Below are 14,435 nucleotides of genomic sequence, written 5' to 3'. Positions count from 1 at the left end.
CACCTGACCTGCAAACACTGAAATGCCGAGCTCTCCAGGAGCTCCTGCCAGACTTCCCCATGTTACTCTGCCTCTCTGAAGAGACTTTAATCTAGGAATGTGTGTTTTGGGGAAATACACGTTTAAGGAAATAAAATCTTCCATGTTCTCCTTATCACATGTGTAAGTATTTATTGATTAGACTCAATTCCAAATTAAGTGTTGCATAAACAGCTAATACAATTTAGAAAGCAACTCAATAGCTTTCAGTGTGCGTTACACCTGAGTCAAGGAAAGGTACCTGTGGGGGGGAACCAACTAAGGAGCAGAATGCACTTCCTACCACTGTGAGGAAAAACAGCCAATTTGTCAAATTCCTGGAGTAAAAACCTTAAAGCACAAATATTTGGTTACAAACATCTGCCGACTTTTAATGCTAAGCACATAACAACATAAATTCCAGGTCACTCCAGGCAGGAATCTATCATTCCCAGTTTCAAGGATTTTTATGTGAATGACAATGCTGAGATTAGCAATCACTGCCATCGGAACTTTTGAGCAGTGTGCCAAGCACCGTGCTAGGAGCTTCTACACTCACTGCCTCAAATAATTCTTGCAATTTGAAAACACTTCCTGGATGTGAAAATGACGCCCAGGTGGAGGCAAAGAGCTGTGCACAAAGCCACAGCCAATAAACAGGGGGGCTGCGCTCCTACTTCTTGGTTTTACCAACCTGTGAAGATCCTACTTAGGGATGCAAATCGAATCAATTTATTTTATAAGAATGAATGTAAAATAACTTATGCCAACCCTATGGATTTGTTGGATTCTCCCAAAGTTAATGGAATTTAGGTGGGGCAGTGGGGGTGGGGGGGGCTTGGGGTGGGGATTTCGTACCCTCAGAACCCATGTTTCTGACCTCTTATTTCCTCCCAGACATGATGCTGGAATTGCAAGCTGCTCCAGAGCAGAAAGAGACCCTTTCCTGCCTTTTACAAACACAGTATCTCTGCCTGCCCCTATCCCGCACCACACCCCCCAGGCTAGCCTCTACCCAGCCGTGGCAATGGTGTAATAAAGACGATTCTCACATTACATTAACCCAGACAAACACCAGCAAAAAGCTCCAGGCCTATGGGCTAATGGGATTTTCAAAAGGTGGCCCATGCAGAAACTAAATATGAAAATAAATAGTTTTAAGTTTATTTACATTACCAATGAAATGGCAACTTAAATCCCATTTGTCTAACCCCTCTCCTGCAATATCCATCTAAGGAAAAAAAATCACCTCACACAAAAGTAGCATTATGTTGCACTGTGTCTGGCCAATTCTCAAAGCAAACAGAAGCTTCTGGCAAACACTGAACACTTCACAAGTGACTTTGGCCATGAAGGCAGAATGGCAGAGTGGGTGTAGGTATTTTTCAAGGTTATCTTAAGTACAGTTTACCCTTGGACCAGGCAGGGGTTAGGGGCACCAAGGCCCGAGCGGTGAAACATTCACCTATAACTCTAGACTCTACAAAAATGGAACAAATAACAGCCTGTTTTTGACCAGAAGTCTTATTGTATAATATGAAGGGCCACTTAACACACATTTTGTATGTTATGTATATACTATATTTTTAGAATAAGGTAAGACAGAAAAAATAAAATGTTTAAAAAATCATAAGGAAGAAAAAGTACACTTATGGCACTGCCCTGCACGTATCAGGAAAAATCAGCATCTAAGTGGACCTGTGCGGTTCAAAGCCCTGTTGTTCATGGGACAACTGTATACTCATTACCACTCGCTGTGTTAAGAGGTCTTATCTCCACGACAATTCACTCTCCAAATTTCACCAGAAGGCAAAATAACAAGCAAAGGAAATGTTGCTTAGGAAAGTTCATGCTCCTAATGTTTCTAGCTCTCCCCACACCCGTGCCGGAGGTGAACTTAGCAGTTAGCACAAGCCAGGCAAATACCCCTAACCTGGGTAAGGAGCTAACATCAATGAGTGAGGAGAAGCCTGGTCACTGTTTCTCCTGGATGGGATCGGCGGCAGTTTGTGCAGGACCCAGGGTTAGTTCTATCATCTAGAGAGATCCTCAGAGCTCTCCTGGCACCAGTGTTTAAATCTTTTTTTTTTTTTAAGGTTTTATTTATTTGAGAAAAGAGAAGGAGTGGGAGGGGCAGAGGGAGACAGAAAGAGAGAGAGAGAGAATCTCAAGCAGACTCCACACTAAGTGCAGAGCCTGACGTGGGGCTCAATCTCATGACCCTGAGATCATGATTTGAACTAAAATCAAGAGTCGCATGCTTAAAGGAGTGAGCCATCCAAGTGTCACTGGTACCACTATTAAAAAAAAAAAAAAATCAGGGGTGCTTGGGTGGCCCATTGGGTTAAGCCTCTGCCTTCAGCTCAAGTCATGATCTCAGGGTCCTGGGATCGAGCCCTGGGATCTCCGCTCAGCAGGGAGTCAGCTTCCTCCATTCTCTCTGCCTGCCTCTCTGCCTACTTGTGATCTCTATGTCATATAAATAAGTAAAATTTTTTTAAAAAATCATCATATAGCCTTTAATTACAGTAAAAAATATTTATATTAAGTAAATGCTGAAAATTGATTCATTCTGTCCAAAACAGACAAAACTGTATTGAGATATCTGGTTTACTTAGGTTTCAGTGGAACTTAATGAGTAGAGAGGGATTATTTGGTCCCTTATTTAAAGGGGGGGAAAAAAACCATGAAGAACAGCAATGTATTCTGAATTAAAATACATTTACCTTTATCCAAGTCTTAAAAATTTCTCAGATCCTCCCCCAAACCTCCCAAAAAGACTAGAAAAGAAACATGTAGGACACTAGATGGCAGCAAAGCGCTGTACCAAGAACTCTGAGGGAGCAGGGACAGGGAATGGCCTACTGCACTGAGTCACCCAAAGACCTTCACAGGGACCCTTCCACGTGTCCTCTTGACTTCCAACCCAAACCGAGATGAGGGCTCTAGCCAGCTTTCTGCAGGGCACTGAGAACAATAAATAAATTTCATCAAATTATAAAAACTCCACAAGTCAATAGTTCAATCACTGGAAAATTAGAGCCATTTATAGGCTTAACAGGATGACTTGGGGGGGATTTATGATTTATAAACAAAAATCTGAATGAAAGGACGCAAGATGGGCATAAACAGCCACAACCTCAGCTCCCCCCAATGAACGAAAACATCCACGTCAAAGTGAAAGCCCTGAGCACCTGTCTGGTGGTGATCCCCCTGCCCGCCCCGGGCTGCTTCCTCCACTGGCAAGCCCCCGCCTGCCAACACCCACACTCTCTTCTGCTCCTACGGATTATTCACCTGGTGCCCAAACACCCCTCAGATCAGTTGAACCAAGAACCAAACAAGCCTCCCTCTGCCTCCACCTGCCTCTCGCACTACCACTCCATTTCCCTCCTCCCTTCCCAGATGAGCTCTGCTCCGGCTGGCTCACCTCCTGCAGGGCCACTCTCTCAAGACCACGCCCCCACCCCCCCACACTCGGTGGCAGCCACTCCCACGGTGCCCTTCCACTGCGTCTCACCAGCACAGCCAAGGAGCCCTTCCTTATCTCTCCACCTGTCTCCAAGTCTCCTACTATCTCACTGTGCTGGTCGATCATCCTCCTCTCCCTGAGCTGTAAGTGCCGGCACAGCCCAGGGCTCTATCTTGGTTCTCGTCGGACACTCATTTCTAGGTCACCCTATCCACCCCATGGCTTTAAAAATCATCTCCAGGGGCGCCTGGGTGGCTCAGTGGGTTAAAGCCTCTGCCTTCGGCTCAGGTCATGATCCCGGGGTCCTGGGATCGAGCCCCGAATTGGGCTTGCTGGGCTTGCTGCTCGGCGGGGAGCCTGCTTCCCCCTCTCTCTTTGCCTGCCTCTCTGCCTACTTGAGATCTCTGTCAGATAAATAAAATCTTTTTTAAAATTTCAAAAATAAAAAATAAAAATAATCTCCAACACATTTTTCAGGCTCAAAGCCTCCCCTCCCCTGAGCCCCAGACTCTTTCTCCCAGCTGTTGAATTAATGCCCTCCCCTGGATGCCTGAAGAAGCACCTCAAATCTAATAGGCCTGATACGTAACTTGGACAACCAGCTCCATCTCAGGAAAAGCCATCCCTGTTTTCCCAGTAGATGAGATCAAAACCAAAGACCTCATTCTTGGGTGTGCTGTCTCTAGATTCCCACATCCAGCCCATCATCAAGCCTGGATCTATTTTCACCAAGAACCAGGGCCTCAGGGCCCAGGGCCACAGCCAGACATGTGAAAGGAGAGACTACCAGCAGGGCCCAGGGACACCCTCTCCACGCAGGTGGCCATCCCCTCACTGTCAAGCCTCACTGTGGTAGGTCATCCTGTAGCACTAGCATCCCCCCCCCCCCCGGGTCAGGGACACTGTCCACATGCATCTCCATTCCCCTGTAACTCCACATCCTCTCTTCTACACGAGCTCTAGGGGGGCAGGGACATGTCATTCATCTTCGTATGACCAGCACCTAGAAGGTTTCCTGGTGCGTGAACTTACTTAATAAATATATTTATAAATAAGACATACCCTTTATTTAGGCATCTTCTGTACAAAAGAACAATTCTACATCAGAGGCTCCCCACCGGTTGAAAAAATATATACAAGCATTAAACCACCTGGTATAAAAACACACAGAATAAAATGAAGCCATCGATTAAAATCTCCACTTCGCCACTGGTAATTACGTGACCTCAGGCAAGTCGATTAACCCGACCAATAAGGAACAGAGAGCATGGCGCGGAAGCCAGACAGACCTGGGTTCCACCCTTCAGTGAAGGCCCTCATCTCTCTCAGGCTGTTTTCCAATTGTAAAATGAAGCTACTGCCACCGTCTCACAGAGCTCTCAGCGAAGGGACATTCCCAGGCCATTCCCAGGCCCAGCACAAGGCCTGGCACAGACAAGCTAGAGCCCTCACTTCCTCAGGACTCTTGACAGGCATCCGCCAAGGTGCCTTCAGCTCTAAGTGCCCACGACTCCAAGTGTTACAGACTCTTGATGAGAGACTGAATAAAGCAAACCCCACAGCGGAATATGCCACGCATCGAGAATCCCAAACAGACTTCTTTCCCATTCTCACGTGGCCACTGCTAATTCCTCTCAGAAACTCCCTCCCTGCTTTATCAGCTGATTATCATGAAGGAACCCCGACATCAAGAACGCCCCCTTGCCAAAAAAATACCATCTCTTGCTTTGGGGCAGGCCACAGGATCAAAGAAACTGGTGACTCTTGAGAAAGATTAAGACGGAGCAACGTTGTCCGTCACTTCAGCTACAGTCGAGGCTCCAGAGGTCTGTCTCTGCTCTTCATGCTTCCAACTGATCTCTCCCAGCAGATGCCAACCTCCTTCTCCAGTCTCCGCGCCCTGCGGAGCACTGCGGGCTTCTCTGCCCGGCTCAGGCCATTCCTGCTAACACGGGTCTTTCCAGCCACTCTGCACACTCCAAGCAAACACCTTCTCCAGTGATCCTAGTTGGAGCTGCTATACTTTTTTTCCCCTGAGGTCAGGGGAATGCACTACAGACTGAGCTGCCAGGTGCCCCAGAACCGCTTATATTTCTATACACATGACTCAAACCTCTAATCATTAATTATGACCACTTAGTATAACTAACTAAAAATGAATAAAAATAACTACCATGTCCTAAGCACTTACTATGTGCTCCGAAGTTTATATTTATCATCTTACTAATGGTCAGGGTTGTCCACCCGGTACGTGGTATTATCCCCATTTGACAGATGTCTACACTGAGGCTTAGAGAGGTCAGGGAGCTTCCCAGGGTGATAGACAAGTGGCAGAACGAGCACCCGAGGGCAGGCCAGCCTGGCTCTAGAGGCAGGAAACACAAGGGTCCCAGTGAACTGCTTGTGTTCTCAAGGGGACCGCGTGGGAGAGCAATGACTCACCTCCATGCAACCCGGGGTGCTGGGCACAGCCCCTTGTACTTCTGGCACACTCTGCTGAATGAGTAATCCTTACCCCCAAAACAGTCTCCTCGCCTGGGTATTCACGTGAGAGCACTGTGTACCTGCCACGGCAACAAGTTACAGACAACACCCTGCCGTCCTCTCGCCGCCCAGGCACGCCGCGCCAGCAGCATTAGAAACCGCTGGCTGCCGTCTAGCTACCGAGCTCGCTCAGAAGAGTTTTCATTTTCTCTCATAAAAATCCAAGATAAAGTGCTTCTCAACAACAGCCTGGTAATTCCATCTCGCAAGAATTACTTAAGTGCAAAAATATTCTCTCCTTTCTACTTAAGTGATGTTATCACTGAGTATGATCACTGCCCGATGACGACTGAAAAGGCCAATGTTCATTCAATAGCTCTTGACCTACTAAGAACATGTGAAGATAGTGGCTCTATTCACTGTGGCTGCAGCTGCTTATTACCAAGACTGAGCTATTACCCTCTGTCCTCTGGACCCCTGCCAGTGGGCGGCTTTGCCTTGGATGACGCCCCTCTGCTCGGGATGGCCTATTTCTGGGAGGGTTGTGGGGCGTCCAGGCTGGGAGCAGGGCTCAGTGTTGAAGAAGGCTTTGGTGTGTCAGGAGGACCAGAGGACGTCTCTGCTGGTGGGGGTCCCTCTTTGGTTCACTGGGATGACACTACCTGACGCTTCCTGCCACACAGCCACTGCACAGACTGAGCCCAGACAACTGGACTTCAGAGCTGGCGACCCTGCCGGGACCCCGGAGCTTGCTGCTGCTGCGCCTGCTCCCTCCGAAGCTCCCTAGTGCCCAGAGGTGATGAGCACAGGAACTGACCTCACAAACATGACACCTCAGCTGCTGGGCCAGGTGGAGAGTTCCCTGGGTCAACAGCCTCTATTTGGATGGGAGACTGGCTACTCCAAGCACTGCCAGATTTCCCAAGGGCATAGAAGCATCCTGCTAGTACAGGTGACACCTGGGACAGCGCCTTGACCAAGAGCAGGTGTGTGCGTGCGGTAAAAAATGTGTAACATAACATGACCATCTTAGCCGTTTCTAAGTGTCCAGTTCAGGGGCATTAAGCACCTTCGCACTGTTGGGCAGCCGTCCCCACACCTGTCTCTTCCCAGAAGACTCCGCCCCCTTACATTCTCGCTCCCCATCCCTCCTACCCAGGACCTGGCACTCACCATCCCACTCTCTCTGTGAGTCTAACTCCTTGAGATGCCTCACACAGGTGGAATCACGCAGTCTTTGTCTTTTTGTGGTTTGGCTTATCTCGCTGAGCGTAAGGCCCTCAAAGTTAATCCCTGTTGAAGCAGGTGCCAGAATGTCTTTTCTTTTCAAGGCTCAGCAATACCCCACTGCAGGGAGGGACTCTATTTCCTTTATTTTTTCATGCACTGATGGGACGCTCGAGTTGCTTCTACCTTTGGGCTGTTGTGAATTACACGGCTGTGAACACGGGTGTCCAAATATCTCTTTTGAGTTGTTTTCATTGACTTTGGATAATATGTATACTTAGAAGTGAAATCACTGGGTCAGATGGTAATTCTATTTTAACTTGTTCAGAAACAATTATTGTTTTTAAAGTTTTACTGTTGACCAGTGTACCACTATTGAATTAAAGATAGCGATGAAGTCTGCACTGCTAACGAAAGCTGCTGGTGAGGGGGAGGGCTCCTTCCACACATCTAGCCCTCAGGAGTGGACATGTCCCCATTATGATTTAGGAAGTTCACAGAAAATATGTTTCAAGAAGTCATAGCTCTTAAACGTGGAGAGCTGTCTGCATAATCTTCACTGCAAAATACGAAAGCCAGTACAACATAGGCAAGTTCATATTCTCTGAATACTCAAAGTACTTGGAGAATACACATTTAAATGTGAAACCTAAAAGTACTGGGGAAAAATTTTTTTAAAAAAATGTCAACAGAGGCCTCTGTGGGGCTCAGATGATTAAGTGTCTGCCTCTGGCTCAGGTCATGATCCCAGGGTCGTGGGATCAAGCCCCGCATCGGGTTCTCTGCTCAGCAGGGAGCCGAGCCTGCTTGTCCCTCTCTCCCTGCCTCTGTCTCTCAAATAAATAAAATCTTTTAAAAAATTGTTAACAAAAAGCATGTATTTATTATATTTCTATAAAAACAATGTATAATGATAAAGATAAAAATAATATTCAAGAATCTTACCATGGGTATTTATGAGGATTATAAAGGTGCTGTTTGTGTATTTTGTTATGTCTCTGAGTTTCTTTACAAAGCTGGTTAAACTCTTCCTCCCAAAAAGAACAGGTAACTTTGTGAAAAAATAAATTAAAATAGCACAAAAACTAAATCCATTGCCTGAACCACTCAGAGGAAACATCAAGCTGAGCACCCAGGGGCCTTTCCCATTCCAGGACAACGACCACCTCTAACAAACTTCCAGGAACACTCAGGGAGGGGGAGGAATAGGAAATACCCGTAGTATGAGAGAGATTAACCCAGAAACCTTGTATTTCAAGTAGATTCGCTTCTTGCCGCATTTCTATTATGTTCAACTCACATAGACTGTGGTGACTTTCACTCAGAAAAAACAAGAGCTTAAGGATCCAGAAAAGCCACCAGAGAGTGTCTCAGAAAACAAGAACTCCGACAGCACACTTTTCTCGTCACAAAAAGCTCCATCTTTATGTTTTTTTCTCAAGTGCTGGCAGCACAGTAATCACCCAACACTGGTCACCCTGAGGCCATTAAAATAAGCCATTCTCATATTGTAATAACTGAGGACGATAAATATTATAACTGAAAATACTGAGATAATCCAAACAAAATATACATGCAATAAAATTATCAGAAACATCACTGAGAACTCCTCCGTCTTAGTTCTCATGCCTCCATTCAATAATTTATCAGGCTAAATAGCAATGATCACATGTCTACTCCCTCTACGGAGAAGCTCTAGAGGACAAGGACCTCACTTTCCTTCTGTATCCCCCTGTCTTTCCACAGCAGCAGTTCAACAAATAAGCATTCAGGGCTCTCTGACGTCCCAGTTTCCTTGGAGGAGGGTTAAAATATTAATTTTAGACTTAGTAAAATTACATATGCACATTATAACTTCCAGTGTAATCATACAAAAAAACTAAGAATGGTATCTAGTGGGGGAGCTTGGGTGGCTCAGTAGGTTAAGCATCTGCCTTTACCTCAGGTCATGGTCTCAGGATTCTGGAATAGAGCCCCTCATCAAGTTCCTTGCTCAGCAGGGAGTCTGCTTCTCCTTCTACCCCACTCCCCTGGCTCGTGTTCTTTCTCCCTTACACTCCCTCTCTCAAATAAATAAATAAAATCTTTAAAAAAAAAAATCAAGAATCCAAAAGAAGGCTAGCAAAAAAGCAAGACAAAAAAACCGAAACAGGTAGGTAAGAAAAATAATATAAAACAGGTACATAAAATTCCAAATATCTCATAGATATAATAAACATAAATGGAGTACATGATCATGTTAAATGATCAAGACTGACAAATTAACAGAATTTTAATAATAGGCTATTTAGAGTGAAATAAACCAGAGAAAAGGACTGAAAAAGATAACCACGTAAATTCTAACCAAACGAAAGCTGGGATAACTATATTAGTATCAGTAAAAACAGACTTAATCCTTAGTAACGCTTAAAAAGAGACCCTTCGTAATTATAAAAGCTTAAAATTACAAGATGTTGTGTATCAAGTCTAAATGGTATCCTTGATTCAACACTCAAAGCAAATACAACTGGAATAATATGGAAAATCCATAATCAAAGGAAATTATGTCTCTCATAAATAAACAGAAAACAGACTCAGACTCCTCTACCAATGCCCTCCCCAATCAGATGGATGAGGAGACCTAACAAGCTCACAAACGTGACCCAAAAAGAGCCACTGAGATATACCCGTATAGAATACCAGAATACACATCACCCCCAGCCACCTCCCACAGGACCCTACAGATACTAAAAAAAAAATACACTGATCCCAGGGTGGAGAAGACTCTAGCCCAAGAGGGAGATGCCGCTGCCCCAGAGCTGACGCATAAGGTGAGTGAGAACCACTCTGCTCTTATCAGTCACTGAGGTTTGGGGGTTATTCTGATATAACCCAATGAAAACTAATAGACCAAGGTTATTAATATTTCTTTGGAAATATTCTTTGGAATTAACCACCTTTGCCAATGAGCGTAATATTTGAATCACATTTAGAAATTAAAACAAAAATCCACAATGGCTGCTGCTCTCTTTCCATTTTACCAGTTGAAAATATTGTCTGAACTAACTGGGAACTTATCCTGATGTACTCCCACTTTTCTGTGGATAGTCTTAATGTTTTAATGTTCTGAAAACTGAGACAATGCAAGGAAGTCGATTAAAACTCAGCTTTTAAAAACAGATGATTACAGGAAATTTTCACATAAAAGTTATTATTCATAAAAACTGTATAAAAACAGTTTTTCCAACTATAAATCTCAGTAAGTAATATGAGCATGCTAAGAAATGAGGCTATTAATTTTCAGTTAAAAAAAATCATCTCTTTAGGGGCACCTGGGTGGCTTAGTTGGTTAAGCGACTGCCTTCGGCTCAGGTCATGATCCTGGAGTCCCAGAATTGAGTCCTGCATCGGGCTCCCTGCTCGGCAGGGAGTCTGCTTCTCCCACTGACCTTTCTTCACTCACGTTTCTCTCTCTCTCTCTCTCAAATAAATAAATAAATTAAAAAAAAATCACCTCTTTATTTAAAATATAAATGGCACACACATTCACTATTTTAAAAACCTGACAGGTCGGGAAACCTGGGTGGCTCAGTCGGTTAATAACGCATCTCGCTTTGGCTCAGGTCATGATCTTAGGGTCCTGGGATTAAGCCTCTGAGTTAGGCTCCCTGTGGAGCAGGGAATCTGCTTCTCCCTCTCCCTCTGCTCTACCCCAATCCCCTTCTCTGCTTGCTCACTCTCTCTTGTGCTCTCTCTCAAATAAATAAATAAAATCTTTAAAAAATAAAAATAAAACAATAAAAACCTGACAGGTCACAAATACTCTGTAAGATTACGTTAATGGGAAAAGTGTTTCAGAGGGCCTAGCTGAGTCAAGACCTCAAGCTCAGAACGGTGATCCTGAATCCACGCTCTGGCTCTGCCATGTACTCGATAAACAACTTTCTCTTCATCTCTGGGAACCTTACTTTAATCATATATACATATATATCTATATATAAAGTGTAGACAAATATGATTAAATGTAATGCATGCAAACAGCTTAGCATAGGGGTGGAATATAAAACACGTTAAGTGTCAGTTGATAGTATTTTCAAAGGCAATGACGTAGTACATCACAAAGTTTTAAAAACAGGGGGCAGAAGTGAAAGCAGTCCCTCATCCACCACTTCTATGTGTCAAAATCACTTGGATAAAACCTTTTAAATGCTTGACCTTGAATTCCCACTAAAAACTTACCAAGTCACAGAACTCGAACACCAGGAGATAGGGAATTGCTTCTACACACTGTCCAACACACTGAAGAACATTTGGATGCTGAAGAATGCTGGAAAATAAAATCACAGTGTTGTTCACTAGGGAGCATGCTAGCAGAACTGCTCAAATAGTGAACTAAATTTTAAATTCATGATGACTAAAATATGCTAAATAGCAAAGTCATTTTAAAGATGTGATTTCCAACAGACTACAGACCATGTTTACAGAATGCATATTAAGGTTTACTTACTAGTAAGGTTCTCCATTTTTCAAAAAAGTATCTTGTTCCTTTGGGCTTGCACTTGCTTTTAACTCCTTCACTATTACTCTTGCTACGCTGGTGCCCGTGTAAATCTCTCCAAGGAGGACCTAAAACCAAAGAACAGTTTTTCACTTCACTTCCTTCGAAATGGTAAAGTAGTATGTCTTACTATCAGGAACAGAGTACGGGAAAATAAATTAAGCAACAATTAGGCCTTCTGCAATGAAAATACTACCTCAGAAAAAAACTTGAAAAATGAAACCATTTTCTTTCAGTATGAAACTGTTCACTGGGTACTGAAGCACTCATACACGTATCTGTATTTCTTTTTTATTTATTATAAAATTGTACCATACTTTCACGGATATGACCAATGACATCACAGAAGAGTCATTTATAAGTTCAGTTCAAACATAACTCAAATGTTTCCCAAAACACTTCAACTGGGTTTTGTTATTTTGTCTCCTTCACATAAGAGAAAGTAAACTGATACACAGGCAACGTACAAATACACTCTCATTGCATTATAACTTTAAAAATCTATGGCATTCCAATTATTCCAGACCTGTATCTTATACTAAAACTTCAGTCAAAACACAAGAAAAAAAAATATGACACTGAAGTGAACAGAATATAAAATGAATGAAAATAATGGGGTGCCTGGATGGCTCAGTTAGTTGCACAACTGACTCTTGATTTCGGCCCAGGTCACAATCTCAGGGTGGTAGGATCGAGCCCTGCACTGAACTCCAGGCTCAGCACGGAGTCTGCTTGGGATTCCCTCCCCTCCCTCTGCCCCTCCTGCTTGTGCTCTCACCCTCTCCCTCTCTCTCTAGAATAGATAAATCTTTTTTAAAAAATGAATGAAAAGGACGCCTGGGTGGCTCAGTTATTAAGCGTCTGCCTTCAGCTCAGGTCATGATCTCAGGGTCCTGGGATTGAGCCCAGCATTGGGCTCCCTGCTCAGTGGGGAGCCTGCTCTCCCTCTGCCTTCCCCTCTGCTTGTGTGCATTCTCTCTGTCTCTCTCAAATAAATAAAATCTTTTTTTAAAAAATGAATGAAAATAAAAGCACACTACAAGTAAAACAACAAATATAAATACTGGACAATACAAAGGCATTTCAAAACATAATATTTAAGACGAAAATAAGTAAAACTTTTTATTTAAATTAAGAATGATCAAAACTAAAAGCCTTCTTTTTAAAATAGTTTTTAATAGTTTTATCAAGTAGATTAATTTTAATGCCCTAGAAATAGACAGTAAGGCTTTGAACAGAATATAACATGTTTATTAAGAATGTAAAGGCAGAATGGGGTGCCTGGGTGGCTCAGTGGGTTAAAGCCTCTGCCTTCGGCTCAGGTCATGATCCCAGGGTCCTGGGATCGAGCCCTACATCGGGCTCTCTGCTCAGCAGGGAGCCTGCTTCCCTTCTTCTTTCTCTGCCTGCCTCTCTGCCTACTTGTGATCTCTGTCTGTCAAATAAATAAATAAATAAATCTTAAAAAAAAAAAAAAAAGAAGGTAAAGGCAGAACAATAAACAGAACAAGGAATTCTGATAATTAACCAAGTCATATACTATTCACTGAATAAAATATCCAGAAGTGAACGTCCTCATTTTAACACCAAATCTACCTGCACCTGTATCCGCACGCTGTTTTTATCCCCTTTTCAAGAGCACTCTTACAGTAACCTTCCTCTCTCCTGCATTAGCAGTTTCCCCACTGTAATGTAAAGAGGCTAAAAGAGCAGCACATCCTATAAAAACCAAAGCAAAGCAAAGCAAAAACAAAGCAAAAACCCAACACCTTCCCTTGGCCCTCGGATGGTCCCAAACAGCTTGTACTCCATTTCTCTGCTCTCTTTTACAGTAAGACTCCTCAACAGGGTTGTCTAAATGTGCTGTCTCCACTTTCTCCCTTGTGCCCACCACATGTGAGCACATGACCTCTCTACAGCCTCTATGACAACCCCATGGCCCTCACGTGCTGGGCCCTACCTCTCCCAGTCCTCATCTTAGCTTGCCAGCACCATTTACTACCCTTCATCTTCATGGCCCTCCGTTTCCACAGACTCTCAGAACACCCCACTCTTCTGCACCCCTTCCTACTACTGGCTGTCACCTCAGCTTCCATCACCGACCTGCGCTGACCTCTCCTTGCCGCAGACCCTCAGGGCTTGGTCCTGTGCCTCCCCCTCTTTTTGACGTTCACAGTCTTGGTGATTCCAACTAGTCTCATACCTCTGAATACCAGTTATAGACAGAGCTCTCCCAAATGTGTATCTTTGGCCTGGAACCTCTCCCTTGAGCCCCAGATGTATACCCCAACTGCCCACTCCGTACTTCCATCTGGATGCCTAACAGCCATACCATCTAACCTAACCAAAAGCGACCTCCTGACTTCCTCCTCCATGCCCGCTTCTCCTTAATCTTTCCCATTTCACGTGCCAGCAATTCTGTTCTTCCCGCCAATCAGGCCATAAGCAGCCATCCTTGATTCCCCGCCTCCAGACTCCACATCTGACCGACCTCCAGTCCCGCATGCTCGTGTCTGAAAATCCACACTGACACACACCACTTCTCACGGCTCCATGCTGTCATTCAAGTCCAAGCCTGCCTGCATCTCCCCCTGTTGTGACTACTGCAGCCTTCTGACCAATTTTCCCACCTTCCCCTTCGTCTTCCATCACATAACCGCCCAAGTGATCCCTTTACAGGAAAGCCAGATTGCGGCA

The 14,435-nt window shown here is 44.3% G+C and overlaps 1 protein-coding gene across 2 annotated transcripts in view; it reads right to left on the bottom strand.

Moving 5' to 3' along the window:
* The window catches only part of LMTK2 (lemur tyrosine kinase 2), an 82,725-nt gene that overhangs the window by 32,057 nt on the left and 36,233 nt on the right, over positions 1–14,435 (bottom strand). For both annotated transcript variants that reach the window (XM_082712661.1, XM_082712662.1), the window contains exons 5-6: positions 11,688–11,806; positions 11,420–11,507 (exon numbers count right to left, since the gene is read on the bottom strand). In XM_082712661.1, the coding sequence (XP_082568787.1) occupies positions 11,420–11,507; positions 11,688–11,806 (207 nt within the window). The remainder of the gene's footprint in view (positions 1–11,419; positions 11,508–11,687; positions 11,807–14,435) is intronic.

This window comes from Mustela nivalis (genome assembly GCF_964662115.1).
Source record: "Mustela nivalis genome assembly, chromosome: 19".
NCBI classification, from domain to species: Eukaryota; Metazoa; Chordata; class Mammalia; order Carnivora; family Mustelidae; genus Mustela; species Mustela nivalis.
Note: the sequence above shows the minus strand (reverse complement) of the source record. Positions and strands in the feature narration are given on the sequence as shown.